This window comes from Glycine max, chromosome 4, assembly GCF_000004515.6.
Source record: "Glycine max cultivar Williams 82 chromosome 4, Glycine_max_v4.0, whole genome shotgun sequence".
Classification (NCBI taxonomy): Eukaryota; Viridiplantae; Streptophyta; class Magnoliopsida; order Fabales; family Fabaceae; genus Glycine; species Glycine max.
In genome coordinates this window covers 21,848,974-21,866,097 of record NC_016091.4, presented here as the reverse complement: position 1 = coordinate 21,866,097, position 17,124 = coordinate 21,848,974, and the positions used below count along the sequence as shown (strand labels likewise).

General features: G+C 35.2%; 1 protein-coding gene and 1 pseudogene across 1 annotated transcript; both read left to right on the top strand.

Annotated features, from left to right (window-relative positions):
- The first annotated feature begins 3,893 nt into the window (after nucleotides 1–3,893).
- On the top strand, nucleotides 3,894–11,137 carry LOC121174721 (serine/threonine-protein phosphatase 7 long form homolog). Its single transcript, XM_041014642.1, has 6 exons — nucleotides 3,894–4,531; nucleotides 4,617–4,701; nucleotides 4,787–5,191; nucleotides 5,273–5,361; nucleotides 5,494–5,888; nucleotides 10,878–11,137. Exons 1-6 carry the CDS (start codon nucleotides 3,894–3,896, stop codon nucleotides 11,135–11,137), a joined length of 1,872 nt encoding a protein of 623 aa, XP_040870576.1.
- A 147-nt stretch (nucleotides 11,138–11,284) lies between these two features.
- On the top strand, nucleotides 11,285–15,173 carry LOC102660182 (U-box domain-containing protein 44-like; annotated as a pseudogene).
- Nucleotides 15,174–17,124: the final 1,951 nt, after the last annotated feature.

The following is a 17,124-nucleotide window of genomic DNA, read 5'->3' as shown; positions in this document are numbered from 1 at the left end:
AGCACGCTTGGTCGCCAAAGGATTCAACCAGAAATATGGTCAAGATTACAGTGACACCTACTCTCCAGTGGTGAAACCAATCACAGTGAGAACTGTCCTCACCATTGCTCTTACTTCCAAATGGCCCCTTATTCAACTTGATGTCAACAATGTCTTTCTTAATGGGCAACTCCATGAAGATGTCTACATGCAACAGCCTCAAGGCTTTATTCAGGGTGAATCCACTCTTGTATGCAAACTTCACAAGGCAATATATGGTTTAAAACAAGCCCCAAGGGCTTGGTATGAGAGTTTGACAAATACTCTCATCTCCTTTGGTTTTCAACAATCCAAGTGTGATCCCTCTCTTCTCATATTCAACAAACATGGCTGCTGCCTGCTTATTCTCATTTATGTAGATGATATAATCATCACGGGTTCCTCCAACACTGCTATTAACCTCATTGTGAACAAGTTGAATGCTACCTTTTCTCTTAAGCAGCTTGGCACTCTTGAGTACTTTCTGGGCATAGAATGCAAGCTTACTCCATCTGGTGCTCTTCATTTATCTCAAGCTAAATACATTAGAGATATACTTCACAGAGCAGGCATGGAAGACTGCAAAGGGATTTCCACTCCTTTACCTGCAAATCTTAAGTTGTCCAAAACTGGTGCTGACCCCTTTGACAACCCCACTCTGTACAGAAGCATTGTAGGAGCCCTGCAGTATGCTACAATTACCAGACCTGAACTTGGATACTCAGTCAGCAAGGTGTGTCAGTTTTTCGCTCAGCCACTGGTCTCTCATTGGAGTGCAGTCAAAAGGATCTTAAGATACTTAAAGGGCTCCATTGATCATGGTCTCACCCTTCTGCCTGCCACCACCAGTGCCCCTCTCAACATTAATGCTTTCTGTGATGCAGATTGGGCCTCTGATATTGATGATAGGAGGTCCACTTCAGGTGCTTGTATCTTTTTTGGTCCTAATCTTGTGTCCTAGTGGTCTAAAAAGCAAACTCTGGTTGCTAAATCTAGTGCAGAGGCCGAATACAGGAGCCTAGCACATGCTGCATCTGAAGTTCTATGGCTCCAGTCTCTTCTCCATGAGCTCAAAGTTCCCATCCCTCCTCCAGTTATCTATTGTGACAACCACAGTGTTGTTGCTATTAGTCACAACCCTGTGCTTCACTCCAGAACAAACACACATGGAATTAGACATTTTTTTTGTGAGGGAAAAGGTTCTGAACAAGTCTTTGGTTGTTTCCTACATTCCTGCACAACTCCAAGTTGCTGACATACTTACCAAATCACTCAGCAAGCATTTGTTCTACAACTTCCGCTCCAAACTCAGAGTACTTAGTACTGCTGAGCTTGTGGGGGGAGTGTTAGAGAGAAATCTTAAATTCAGTTAGTTTTCAGTTAGTTGTAAAAACTATTTGTGATTACTATTAGTTGTCTCTTCTTAGTTAGTATGCTACTAACAGAATCAGTTAGTAATTGTTAGAGTCAGAGTTAGGCCTCATTGTGAACTTGCTCTATATATAGACCTTTGTTGTAATCATCAAATCAATAATGAAAACACAATTATGATTTCTATCAGTTCTCTATCTCTCTCTAAATGTAACATCTCTATATCAAACAATATCTTATTATGTATTTACTAAAAATGAGAGAAATAATATTGAAAAAAAATTATACTTTTTTGTGAGATCCACACATTTTATATTATACTTTAATTAAAAAATTACTCTTATATTTTCATCCTATAAATAATAAAAAGAATAATAATCACTGTTAAAAGTTAAATACTAATTTATAGTCAGTATTTTAATATTTGCTAATGAATATTCTAGGGAAAATGCTAAATAGTATTATTATTCTTAGGGCATTAATTAAAAAATTCTTAAAAAATTTATTAGAATTCACAAAATTATTATTTATGATTTTTTTTTACTTTCTTCTATAATTTCTAAGATAAATACTTTTTTTATTCTTTAACTAAGGTGCTAAGAACACCAATAAAAGACTCATATTTTAATACTGATTGATTATAGAAGTATTCTTATTCACAATCCACATGAGAAAAAGGAGGGTTCGGTGAGTCAGAAATCAGTCTTATTCATGCGGGGTGCGGCACATTTCCCTGTTTGGGATTCTTTTACAAAGAATTTCCCAAACTAGGGCTGTTCTTGAGCTATTTCCCAGGGGGTGCTCTTTTGGCACGTACCCTGCATGGGAAGCGCCATTGTAACTGGCGAGTTCATGCATGGTCGACACTTGTCACCTGCTGGAGGAAAGCGCCAACACAGTTGGCGATTTGACCGGATGGCGCCAGTGGTATTGGCGCTTTGACTGGTCTGTCCGTCGGAAATCAGCAGCTGCAGCAGCAGCAGCAGGCTAGGCAGCCTAGGTGCGCAGGGAAGCGCCATTCCCAGTGGCGCGTCTTGCTTGACCGGAAAGCGCTGTTGCCATTAGCGCTTCGTGGTTCTTCATGTTTATATACTGCGTTTGGCCTGAAAGTGTAGCCTGCGTTTTTGAGTTTGCAGAGTGAACAAATATTGTGTGAAAAGAGTGTTTGATTGGTGCTGTTGTTGCTTGGTTGGTGCTGTTCTTGTTTGGTATTCATTCTTCCATTTCGTAAAAAAATTGTAAGTTATATATTCTTTTATATGTTTATATTCTGATAATAAAATGGTTTTAGATAATGTAAGATAATAATAATTTTGTATAGTTTAGGTAGTGTAATGTAAGATAATAATAATTTTGTATATTTTAGGTAGTATAAGATAATAATAATTTTGTATAGTTTAGGTAGGTAGTGTTAATAATTTTGTATAGTTTAGTTTCAATTCTTAATGTTATAGGATATGATTTAGTGTAAATTTTTTATATGATAAATTAGGAATAATTTTTTATATGGGAAATTAGGAATAATTTTATATGATAGATTAAGTTGAGTTGAAATTTTTTATATAGGTTTAGGTACCATAATTTAATAATTTTAGATTAGGAATAATTTTAGGTATTATAACGTATTAAGTTTAGATTAGCTTTAGTTTAAATTTTTTATATGGTAGATTACATTTAGTTTAAATATTTGATGATACATTAGAAATAATTTTATGTATTGTAAATTATTAATTAAAAAATAGGTTTGAATTAAATTTTTTATATTATGTTAATTTTAATTATAATTATTATTAGTTTCATATGTTATGTTTAAATTAGAATAATTTTAGATATTTTAAAATATTGATGTAGTATGTTAAATTATTTTACTCGTAATTATTTGAAGTCATTAATTTTGTATATAGTAGATTAAGAATAATTTTATGATAGATTAAGAATAATTTTATGTAGTGTAAATTAGTAATTTTAAATTAGGTTAGAATTAATTTTTTTATATTATGTTACTTTTAGTTATTATTATCAGTTTCATATGTTATGTTTAAATTAGAATAGTTTTACGTATTTTAAATTATTGATTTTGTATGTTAAATTATTTTACGCGTAATTATTTGTAGTCATTAATTTATATATTTAAATTTATATTTGTTTGTAATTTAATTTATTTATAGAATATATATGAATTAGGTTATTTGTATAATATATTTTGTTATTGAAATTTAAAAAATATAATTTCTTATTTATTTTAATTAATTTGTATAAATTTGATTGTCAATTAATTGTATTATATTATATTTTATTTTGTAGGCTCAATGGCTTCTTCGTCGTCATGCTCATCAAGTATACAAACTAGGTCTGGTCCAATTGATAGTGACGTGTTGTGGATGCAACCCAAGCATGTTTCAGAACATGTTTGGAATGGGGAACCAGACAGAAAACTACACAGCAGTCCCGACGTATCAAGGTGAAGAACAAATACCGGAGGAAATTGTTCCTTTGCTTCGGCAATGTGGGTTTTATTGGATCATTGGATCATGAGGATGGGATACCTAAAGATAAATGCGGCCTTAATTGAAAGATGGAGGCCCGAAACCCACACGTTTCACCTGAGATGCGGAGAGGCTACCATTACTCTCCAAGATGTGTCAGTTTTACTAGGTTTGCGTAGTGACGGGGCACCATTAATTGGTTCAACTAATCTTGTTTGGGCCGACTTGTGTGAAGAATTATTAGGAGTCAGACCACAGGAAGGGGAAATTGAAGGCAGTGTCGTCAAATTAAGTTGGTTGGCTCACCATTTTTCTGACATAAATATTGATGAGGGTAACATTGAGCAATTACAAAGGTTTACCCGTGCGTGGATCCTTCGATTCATAGGAGGTGTCCTCTTTGTTAACAAAAGTAGTAGCAGAGTTTCCTTAAGGTACCTACAATTTCTACGTGACTTTGAACAGTGCAGCACGTATGCGTGGGGACCTGCCGTGCTTGCGTATTTATATAGAGAGATGTGCAGCGCCACCGATTACAAAGTTAAATCAATCGGAGGTATGTGCATCTTAATCCAAATGTGGGCATGGGAACGATGCACGACCTTAGCTCCAAAGAGGACGCCTCCCGTTATAGAAAATAAACCACTCGGACACAGGTTTGTCGTTTAAAAAATTAGGTTTGAATGATAAAATATTTAATGATGGAACGTGTTGACAACGATGATTTCATTTTTATTGTAGGTGGTTGCGACGTGGAAATCAGCATATTGGCAATGATGATCTTAGACTTTTCCGTCGCAAATTGGATTTGATGAAACGACATGAGGTAAGAACATCGTAATGTAATGCTTAAATGGAATTTTAATATGTTATGTTTGACTGAAAATTGACAAGCGTATTGTTATATGCAGTTTGTCTGGGAGCCATACACAGCAACTATGATGGCAGCGTTGCCTCCAATTTGTGTGGTTGGAGGTGTAGCTTGGTTTGCGGTGGTGCCACTGATTTGTTTCCATGTTGTTGAGTGGCACCAACCCGATAGAGTTTTACGACAATTTGGATTGCAACAACCCATTCCCGGGTGTCCTTCGCAACCGCAAAATCTCCATGGCATAACGCTCAAAGGCAAACAAGATGAGAATTGGTTCCACCTGTTGGCCCCAATCATTGGTCAGTGGAACAATCGAGCAGAGTTTAGGGTCGACGTTTATCCTCGACAGGAGGGCCTACTGGGTTATAACTCGGACTACATGGTGTGGTATAGGCGTAAAACAAAGATGTTTGTCGACCCAAACAATGCAAACACAGCTGCATTGGTATTTATCTGTTTTTCAATGTTTAACTTCTAATTAATTTCTTAAGCATGAGCATTAATTTGTTGACGCTACTAATTGCAGGGTGAAGTTGTGGAGACTTTACAATATATGGTGTCACCACAAGGGAGGAACACGTGGACGGTTGATGATCTCGTGTCTTACGTGGATAAGTTAGCAATTATATCTGAAGAGCAAGAGAGAATCACTGAACCAGTGTCACATGGTCCAGCATCAGAGCGTGAATTCCCAGCCCAAGAGTTTCCCATTCTTCAGTCAAGTGTTGAAACTCGGGGCATAGGCAGACGAAGGGAGCCTGTTGAAGCGGAACAATATTCCCAACAAATGATGGAGCGTGGTCATGGAATGTATTACACGCCAGCAACATTTTCCGAATATCCTTCACAGATGTATCAGTATCCTTTTGCAGGTCATCATACTGATACTTCTGAGACCTCACATTCGTTCGGTGGTGTTGCGGAAACACAGCCTCATTTTTCATGGCCCACTATGACTCCTTCACAGCAGCACGATGCCCCCATGGCAACACCTAACGCCCCATTTGCTCCGCAATGGAATGTACCCGGAGCAATACCTGATATGGGCGAGTTATTAGGTGTTGATTTGCGTCAGGAGTTTTCTGCAGAGGCTGAGGAAGCAGAAGCGGGGAGACAACGCGGCGGCAGAAGAAATCCTGATCGTCAAGCGCGAAGATGGGATCGACCATGTGGCACATCTTCACGACATCACGGACACCATAATGACTGATTTTGATGTATCTGTGTAATTTTGTTGTTGTTTGTTAGACATTTGATTTTGACAATTAATCTATCGCATCTCATTTATTATGCCTTACTGATGCCTTACTAATGTATAGAGTTTATGTGGCACATCAAACTATAATAATTAACCAAGTTTATGGGTTTAGGGTTAGAAGTTAGGGGTTTAAGGGTTTAGGGTTTGGATTTGGGGTTTATGGGGCACCAAGTACGCAACAAATGTCTTTTTGCTAACATTTTTCATCAGACCAAAAGGATGAAGGAAAAAATGGAATGACTATAAGACCTAACAACAAGGAAAATATAGCTTCGTGTTAGTGTTTAGGTGTTTGGGTTAGGGTTATAGCTTAGGGAGTTAAGGGATATGGTTTGGATTAGGGTTAGGTTTTATGGATTACATGGATTAGGGTTGTTTCCTAGTGCTTCGGGTTAGGGTTTATGTGTTTGGGTTAGTGTTAGAGGTTAGGGGTTTTACTCTTTGGGGTTGGGATAGGGTTATAGCTTAGGTGTTTGGGGTTTAGTGTGTTGGGCTTAGGGTTTAGGTGGGTTGGGGTTGGAGCTTAGTGTCTTGGGCTTAGGGTTAGGTTTGAGGATTAGGGTTTAGTGTTAGGGTGTATGGATGTGTTTTTAAGTAACGAATTCATTGAAACCCACAAATAGCTAATGCACACAAACCAAAATAAGTAATGTTTTTAACTAACAAATGTATTCAACCCCACAAATTCAATACATTGAAGAGAACTTAAACAAATACAAGTCACTCGGCTAACATACATAAATCAATGATTTGAACAACTCCCACGCTCAGATTGCATTGGACAACGACGCCTGTTATGCCCTTCGGCTCCACATCTACTGCATTTTATTCGGTGCTCAGACGGTTCGACCCAATCCATCTCATTCCTTATCCTTGTTGATTTTGGCCGACCTTTCGCACGAATTGTGGTTGGGTCAGGGATAAGTGTCCATGCATCATTAGAAGGAGGAATAGCCGCTTCATTCCCAAGAGGCCACCATTGTGCGGAGTAAGCTTTTAAGATGTGCTCATTTGTATAAACAACATCTATATATTGGTAGTAGTTCAGGCTCACGTAACCACAAGCTGCAATAATATGTGAACATGGATAGTGAAGCGCAGAATACCTTCCGCATTGACAATAATGACCGTTCAAGTTAACTGCCCACTTTTGTCCGCCACGCTGCGTAATAGGATTGAAGGTCTCCTCTACTTCAAACCTTGTGGAGTGGATGTCATACACGCGAACGATGTGCGAACAAGCTTGTTCTTGATTTTTTCTAAGTTCTTTAACAAGCTTTGAACAATATACTTGGCCTTCATTTAACTGTCTCTGGGCTTGGCGGCCACGCTCAACAAAGTACTTTCGACACCTACTGTACGTTGATTTGACCAAGGCTGTTATGGGAATGTTGCGACAATCCTTCAAAACCTTATTGATACATTCTGAGAGGTTGGTTGTCATGTGGCCATATCGACGTCCTTCTTTATCATAAGCCATCGTCCATTTTTCCTTTGAAATGCGATCAATCCATGTTGCTATGGCTGGACTTAGTTCACGAAATTTTTCTAAATTTTGATCAAAAATGTGCTTGCAAGGAGTGTAGGCTGCATAAAATTAGTTATCAATAACAATTTTAAGTATATATGGAAGTTAAATAAACGTGACCATTAAATATGAAATCTTACCCAACTTCTTCAACATTTCTTTTTGTTTGGCGTTATTGAATTTTCGATTGAAGTTGCTTGCTATGTGTCGCACGCAATAGACATGATAACCGTGGGGAGGTTGCCAACCAAGTGCTTCATTAGCCACAGCGGACTTTATACTCGCGTGTCGATCAGAAATGAGACAAATACCATTTTTATCAGTGACGTGTTCACGCAAGTGTGCCAAAAACCATGACCACGCTGTCAACGTCTCACCTTCAACCACCGCGAATGCTAGAGGAAGGACGCCACCATTTCCATCTTGTGATGTCGCCATTAAGAGGGTCCCACGATATTTGCCGTACAAATGTGTACCGTCAACTTGTATGATTGGCTTACAGTACTTGAAAGCTTCTTTACATTGCCCAAAAGTCCAAAAAACTCTATGAAACTGACGGTGTTCGCGACTAACCGTATTCCCAATGATAAAATCGTCATGTAGTACTTGAAAATATGATCCAGGAGAATGATTTTGCATGTGTGTTAACCACGACGAAAGTTTCGCATATGACTCATCCCAATCGCCATATTCAATTGCAATGGCTTTCTGTTTCGCCAACCAAGCTTTTTTGTACGACACCTTGTACGCAAATTCACTGTTAATCCTCTCTTGAATCAAAGAAATTTTTATTGATGGATCTTCTCTGATCATGCCTGTGAATAACATAACAAAATTTAAATGATAATTAACAAAAAATGAACATAATATGAACATAAAATACGTACCTACTACACAAGTGGCAATTAAATCTGAATCAAGTTTCTCGTGATCTTGTGTCATGGTCATATTCAGACATGTGTGTGGTCCACCCCATTGTGTGACTTTCCACGTATCTGTTTTTTTAGATATAATTGCCCTCATATAAAAAGGGCAAGGACACTCTGCATTTTTATTCACACAACAAACCACATACTTGTTCGTTTTGCTTTCAACAACTTTGAAGCTTTGATGCACCTTCATAACATATTGTTTCACTGCATTTTTGACCGCATCTTTACTATCAAATTCCATGCCAACATATAATTCTTGGCCAACATTAAAGGTCGACGGCATCTCCAAACCGCAAATGTCCTCCTCATCAGGATAACTCCAGTTGATATTGTTATAATGTGAGGCATCATTCCAAAATGGATTTTCAATTCGTTGTGCACCTAACAGTTCAAAATAAAATAAAAAATCAAATAATACTTATTTAGCATTAAATACAATTGTCATCAAATAATAAATGTATTGTCTAATTTTTTCATACAACAAATTATACCTTCTGCTGGGTGAACAATTCTTACTGGTTGAGGAATGTTTGTGACTTCATCGTCTGTATCAGATATACCATCAACACTGTCATCTTCGTCTAAAGACTCTTCAACGTATGAGTTAGACACAAGATAATCATCATCATCATCATCATCGTCTTCGTCAATATGTAAATTGCTCATATTTGTTGCCGGTTGTGTGTCATCATTAGATAAATAATTTCCACATGATGTAAGCGAATTGGCAGAATGAAACATTGAACCACCAGCCACATCCTTTTCTATGTACAATTCCAGAACTGACATTTGGTCTTGTTGTTTAAAACTTTCCAACATTGTTTCAATGTCTTCATCGTCACAAATTTGCAAGGCAATATATTTTCCTGACACTAAAAATCTACAGCTAATAGCAGAAATAATTTCATTATTTTGTAACTTTACCTTATCTCCAATTTTTTTCTTCAAAGCATTGAAACTAATTCCACGTTTAATCTGAATCGCTTTTTTACTACCTTCAAATATTACACCATCATTATCTTCATACACCCTTCCATTGAAATACAACACTGTTATAACCGAATTCATCGTGTACCTACAAAAACAATATTTGAACATGTCAAATAAGTTACAAAATGGTATCACAAAAAGTCATTGCTGAAACTTCAAAATAAAATGTAATTTTTTTTAAAAAAATTATTTCAAATCAATTTCACATTAAGACACTTTAAAAAAATTAACAATTTAAATGTAGTAATTTTAAACTAATGAAGATGTAATTCAAATTATTAATTTTAAATAAATTTCACATCAACACACTTAAATAACACACGATTTTATAAAACTTTTAATCAAAACTAATAAAATGTAATCACAAAAGATCTCTTTATTGGAACTTCACATTCAATTTCTCTTTTAAAAAATTTTAATTAACTTCAAATTAATTTTATGGGACAAACTTATAAAAATGAACAATTTTAACATAGTCATTTTTAACAGAAAATTTATTAATTCATTACCGAAGTTAGTAGTATAAATAATTATTCTTAACCATTAATAACTTTAAAATGGAAAAAGGTAATTACAAAATTACTACAAATATAATAAAATTTTTGTAGTACAACAAAAAACAAAGCGTCAAATAACACTTTCGAGTTCAACATTTCTAAATTTTTAACACACCAACAAACCAACCTAATCTAATTAAAAAAATACTACAACTTCATATTAAACAAAAAATTTCATACTCAAAATACTTACTTCAAATAAATATTATCTATAATTTTTTTTATTCAAACTTCAAACGTTCATCAACACCAACCTAATTTAATTAAAAAAATTATACAAATTTCATATTCAAAATATTTTCTTCAAATACACATCGTTACACAATTTTTTTGTTTATTTTTGGCATTTAAATATACACTAACAAGCCTTTTAAACATAAAAGCTAAACCCTTAAACCACTAACCTTAAAATAAAATGCTTCATACCACAAAAATTTCCAAACCCATCAAAATGTCAAAGCTACCAAAACGAAAATAAAGTGTTCAAAGGGAAAGCGCTGAAGAAAAAACATGAAAACTAATATAATTTTTTTAAAAAAAATTGCTTCATAGCACAGAAATTTCCAAAGCCACCAAAATGTTAAAGGTGCCAAATCAAAAGCAAAATGTTCAAACGGAAACCGCGAAAGAAAAAACATAAAAGCTAATATAATTTTAAAAAATAAAATGCTTCATACCACTGAAATTTCCAAAGTCACTAAAATGCCAAAGGTATACCAAAACGAAAGTAAAATATTGAAACGGGAAGCGCAGAACGAAGCTATACGAAAACGAAAGTAAAATAATGAAACCGAAAGCGTAGAACAAATATACAACACCATCGGTATTTAAACAGCTTTAAACGCCATCACCATTGGCGTTTTCAGGCAAAACGCTGGTGCCAATGGCGCTTCCCTGCTGCAGTCAGTCTGCACTGCAGCACTGCAAGCCTAGGGCTAGCCTTCAGCCTTCACCAAGTCGCCAACACTGTTGGCGTTTTCATGCAAAAGTGGAAGCGCTGCTGGGCATGGCGTTTCCATGGCCACGTGCCAAACTCCTGCTGAAGGCGCCATCAACAATGGCGCTTCCCATGCAGGGTACGTGCCAAAAGAGCACCCCCTGGGAAATAGCTCAAGAACAGCCCTAGTTTGGGAAATTCTTTGTAAAAGAATCCCAAACAGGGAAATTTGCCCACAAAAGCACTTTCATAGTACAAAAATACACAGAGAAAGAGAGTGAAACAAGTGGTAACTTGTGCTGCAGGTTTTGACTTCGTTTTCCATCATTCATTCATTCACAGTTTCACTTTGGTTGGAAGCACAACGTGACCATGACGATCAAAGCAAGGGAACCATGTTCACCACCTTATTTATATTTAATGGGTCACAGCCGTCTCTGACATTGACCCCACAAGACACCTTTTCCTTACTATATTCCAAACCAAACATAAGAAAAAATCAACCTAAAAGAAGGGGGGGGGGGTACTGGTGTCGTTATTCTTTGCTATTAAGGTTTGGAATTTATTTGGGCATCTGAAAGTTCTCAATTTTCAACATGTGGTTGTGGTTCTAAGGTCAAACAGACCAATTTTCCTTTTCCTTCACTCATCCTTGCGTTTTCTCAGCAGGTTCAATTCACCCTTTTGTTTTAATTTGCTACGATTGGTTATTCTTGTCTGTATATGTTGTTTGTATGATTTTCTTTGTTTGTGTATTAATTTCTTGTGAGCACTTTTCTCTCGACATCTACTATTTCCCAATTGATTGAGGATCTTTGTAAATTTTCTTAGACAAGATGGAAATCATAGAAGAGAGAAAATTTTCTAAATTGTTGTCAGAGCTGATAGTTTTGTCCGATGAGATTGCTTCTCTTGCTAAGAACTCTGAAATTGAGGTGCATATTTTTGCTGAGATTGCCATGTTGGTTGAGAAATTTCCACCAATCTTCAATGACTTGAGGGAAAAAAACACTGTTTTGGACAAGCCACCTATAAGAAAATCCTTGGAATCTCTTGAGAATGAGCTGAGGCGTGCGAAAGCTTAGACTAAAAGCTCCAATTTGAGACAACCAATCAAGCAAATTGTGGACATAACACATGATATCGGTCGATCCTTGGGCCTTCTGCTTGTAGCCAGCCTAGAAGTGTCCACGGACTTCAGAGAAAAGATTGGTACATTGCAAAGACAATTGATGAATGTGAGATTTTCCGGAAGTGCCATGAAACTGACTGGAGAAATAGAAGAGGAAATAGTTAATGTCTCTATCGATGATGTTGTTTTGCAACTTAAGAATGGTAAGGATGAAGAATTTGCGGTTGCACTTTTGAGACTAAAGGAGTTCATGAGGAGTGAAAGACTGGATGGTGGCTTGATTGATGAGGAAGCAACTCTTTCCATTCTTTTCAATCGTCTAGGTTCATGTAAGGCTGACAATAGGTTGACCATCATTCGATTGCTAAGAAGTATTGCTTTAGGAAATGATGAGAAAAAGGTAAAATCCTTAACATAAGGTGACGTATCTTGTAAATGTTGGTCTAAAATCATTGCACCTATGGTTGTTTTAGCTTAATTAAGTAGTTCACTGCAGGAGAAGATGGTAGAAATTGAATTTTTATCGGCAGTGGTGAAGTCACTGACAAGAGATTCAGAAGAGAGGAAGGAAGCAGTGGGGCTGTTGCTAGACCTCTCTGACATTCAGGCAGTTCGACGGCGAATTGGAAGAATTCAAGGGTGCATTGTTATGTTAGTTGCTATACTTAATGGGGATGACCCTGATGCCTCACATGACGCGGCAAAGTTATTGGATATATTGTCTAGTAATACTCAAAATGCACTTCATATGGCCGAAGCTGGCTATTTTAGGCCACTGGTACAGTATTTGAAAGAAGGTAATACAGGGTTTCCTTATCTGGTACATCACTTTCCTTCTCTATCATTTATGTGGATAATCCATTCATGTTATTACAAGTAATTTAGGAGTATATATCATCGAGTCCATTATATATCATAGATGAAAATCATAAAGTGTTTATTTAGGACAATACTATTACCCTTAAATTCAGTTTAATCTTAATTTGATAGTCTTGGCTATGTTTCCCCAACTGAATTAACATTTGCCAAAACTGGTATTGTACTGTTTCTGTGTTCATACATGTAAATTTTGTGTTTTCTTCTATCCTAATGCTACATGCATGATAAATAACAATTTTTTTAGCATGGTTTAAACATATGTTTTGTTCCAATTTGATGATTATATGAAGAAAAAATAAATTTAGTCCTTATACATACAGTCATTTCCAGTTACGTGCCTGCCATCTGTTGCCTCATAAAGTATGGAGTTAAGTTACTGTAAAGTATAGTTTTAAAATTGTGCGTCACGCATGCTATAAATATGTTTTAACCTTGTATAATAATATTTAGGAGGGGGACGATCAATGACTTTCATTTGGATTTATTAATTGTTCTGTGTATGGCTTCTAAATCAACAATGATCAGAACTGTAGTAAATGATTCTACATTCCATGCACCTGAATCTGAAATCATGCTATTGTAGGGTCTGACATGAACAAGATCCTAATGGCAAAAGCACTTTCTAGGTTGGAGCTCACTGATCACAGCAAACTTTCCCTTGGAGAAGCTGGGGCAATTGAGCCCCTTGCCAATATGTTTAGTACTGGGTAACTCGAGTCCAAGTTATCCTCTCTAAATGCACTACAAAATCTGTCTAGCATGACAGAAAATTTGCAACACTTGATCAGATCTGGAATTGCAGGAACTCTGCTACAACTTCTTTTCTCAGTAACATCTGTGCTCATGACTTTGCGCGAGCCTGCATCAGCTATTCTTGCAAGAATTGCTCAGTCAGAATCCATCCTTGTTAATGATGATGTGGCTCAACAGATGCTTTCACTTTTGAATTTTTCTAGCCCTATAATTCAAGGTCATCTATTAGAAGCTCTAAATAACATAGCCTCCCATCCTGGTGCATCCAAAGTGAGAAGCAAAATGAAGGAAAAAGGTGCACTTCAGTTGCTCTTGCCCTTTCTCAAGGAAAACACCACCAAAGTCAGGAGTAAGGTCTTGCAATTGCTGTACAGTCTCTCGAAAGATCTAACAGATGAATTGACTGAACATCTTAATGAAACTCATCTTTTCAACATTGTCAATATAATCTCAACATCAACATTAGAGAGTGAAAGGGCTGCGGCTGTCGGCATATTGAGTAATCTTCCTACTAGTAATAAAAAAGTGACAGATATACCAAAGAGAGCAAATTTGCTGCCCATTTTAATATCCATTATGTATTCTAGCACAGGAAGTGATTCATCCACAACAAATAACTTCTTAAACGAGAGTATTGCAAGTGTTATTATTCGCTTCACAATTTTCTCTGACAAGAAACTACAACTTCTTTCAGCCGAACAAGGGGTGATTCTTTTGCTTGTAAAACTGCTCTCAAGTGGTTCACCAATCACAAAATCAAGGGCTGCAATCTCTTTGGCTCAACTATCGCAGAATTCTCTGTCTCTTAGGAAGTCTAGAAAATCAAGGTGGCCATGTGTTCCGCCCTCGGTGAATGCATATTGTGAAGTTCATGATGGATATTGCTTTGTCAACAGCACATTTTGTTTGGTCAAGGCAGGTGCTGTTTCTCCCCTTATCCAATTATTGGAAGATACTGAGAGAGAAGTAGTTGAAGCTGCTTTGCATGCCCTCTCAACTCTTTTGCAAGATGAAATCTGGGAAGGTGGTGTCAATTCCATTGCCAAGTTGTCAGGTGTGGAGGCTATTATAAAAAATGTACAAGTTGAGGATGCAAAGGTTCAAGAAAAGGCAATATGGATGTTGGAGAGAATATTCTAGGTTGCAGAACATAGAGTAAAATATTGAGAATCTGCTCAAGTGATTCTTATTGATCTTGCCCAGAAAAGTGATTCTAGATTGAAGTCAACAGTTGCAAAAGTATTAGCTGAGCTAGAGCTCTTGCAATCTCAATCAAGTTACTTTTGAAACAAGCCTTTTTCTTTGACCAATACCGTGGCAGTGATTTTGTTTTGATCTCCATTCATTTATATTATTTTGGCGTACATGTTTGTGTTTTACCTTCTTTTGGATGAGCCACAAAGTGCCATTTTGGTATTTGTAATTTATTTGACGAGAAAATAGTACAAGTTTGGTGATGTATCAAGGTTGACTATCTCTGTTCACTATTCTTTTTTTATTTTTGCCAGTTTAACATTCTACATTAACAATCTATAATGAAACAACTCATCAATTAAGAGTGATACATGGCAGATAAATATTTTAGAAATAATTAAGATAAGATAATAAAAACATCATTCCATACCACAAAAATAAAAATCAAACACACTTTTTAGTTTCTAAATTTCAATTCCCTTGATGATGATCTCTGTTAAATAATTTAAAATTCAAATCTTACATATAAATTTAGCTTGAATATCTATAAAGTAATCTGATCTATTTCTACCCAGAGATCTATGAAGTGATAATTAACAATAGTTTTTTTTACTGGAATAAATTACAATTGTTATTAATGTTAATGTTTGACATATTAATTTTATTTCTTTACCAAAAAAATATTAATTTTATTTATATACAAGTTATTTTATCCAACCCCAGTGTGATTTTAAATTTACATATGATTTTTTTATTTGATCAATTTCCATAAGAAAAAGGTTGCTAAGGATCAACTTATATCCTATACTAATGTGGGTTTAAATCTTACTATATACATGAAGACTTAAGTGTTATTTGAATTTTAGGGCATGTCCTTATCTAGTGAGTTCACATGGCCCAGCTAAACTTTCACCTACTAAAAAATACTATCATAAAAAAATATTTAGTCAACAAATATTGTCATAAGTAATAATATAAAAAAATATAAATATTTTAATTAAAAAATGTTCCATAATACAGATAAAGGTAAAAATTTATATAAAAGAACTTTTGATTGATCCTACGGACTACTTATACCTCTAGTTTTGATATTGATAGCCAACGTAAGTACAATTAGATGGATATCAAAGGAAAATTAGGAAATTATTTTGTTAAGTTAGTAGATAATATTATTATGGATGATAAAACTCTTTTTAAGTATTTAATACAATTATATATGACCATGACTCGAATTTGAGGAAAACTAATATATTATTTGTTAAGTGCATACGAAATCAACATTTTAATAAACATTAAAAAATTGAAAGAATTAAATAAGGAAACATGTTTACAAGGTAATATTTTTTTTGCTAACATCACACTTGTTGACATCATCATTTGCAAACGTTACACTCTTTGCTCAACATTTGTTAACCACGTCAATAATTGTTAATATTTTTTCACGATAAGTACTAAATGAAAAAAAAATATATTTAAAACCTTTCTTAAAGAAAATTACAGGAACTAAACAAAGGGTAAATTATAGGGATGACAAGAGTTGAAAGAATTAATTGTGACACAACTTTCCAAAAGTTTATGCTAAAGTTGACATTGGTGTTGCTTGATGAATAACTAATTTTTCTAATAGTGTTATACCTGCTTTGACATTTTTTTATTAACACAAATTAGTTTTAAAAAAAGGCGTTTATGTGATATTAATGAGAAAACTTGATGTTTGACACAAGATTAATTGTTGAGCAAGGTGTTAATGTTATTGGTGCAAGAGAGGTGACGGGCAAACATATCAAAACAATACTTACTTAGACACCAAAAAAGAACAAGACTTACTTTCCTTTAATGAATTTGATATAATCTGACCGCATAACTCTAAAATTCTAGCGTCGACAATTCTCATTGTGTATCACTTATTGTGACAATTAACAAATGTTAAGGTGAAATATTATAGTATGTTGGTGTATACTTGCCAAGATTGATATTTAGATACAGGAAATTGTATGTTACAGTTTTAAGAATTAAATCTACACAAATTAATTTCGTATATTTTATTTTTAACTTTTTAAGCAACTTGTAAAATTCACTAACTTGACAGGTTAATGTTGCATTAGCATAAAAGTTAAAAGTAAAATTCGTCAAAAAAGTAAAAAGTTAGAGATAAAAAAGTACAATTATTTTAACATGTTAAGTTAGCTCAATGATAGGAGGTAAAATTTACAAGTTT

Bases quoted from the DNA above. Each gene is read 5' to 3' on its own strand.
- LOC121174721 (XM_041014642.1), top strand. From the start codon at position 3,894: ATGTGGGTTTTATTGGATCATTGGATCATGAGGATGGGATACCTAAAG. The intron at 4,532-4,616 runs GTTTGTCGTTTA...TTTTTATTGTAG, and splicing joins AATAAACCACTCGGACACAG to GTGGTTGCGACGTGGAAATC. The intron at 5,889-10,877 runs GTCAAGCGCGAA...TGGCGTTTTCAG, and splicing joins CGGCAGAAGAAATCCTGATC to GCAAAACGCTGGTGCCAATG.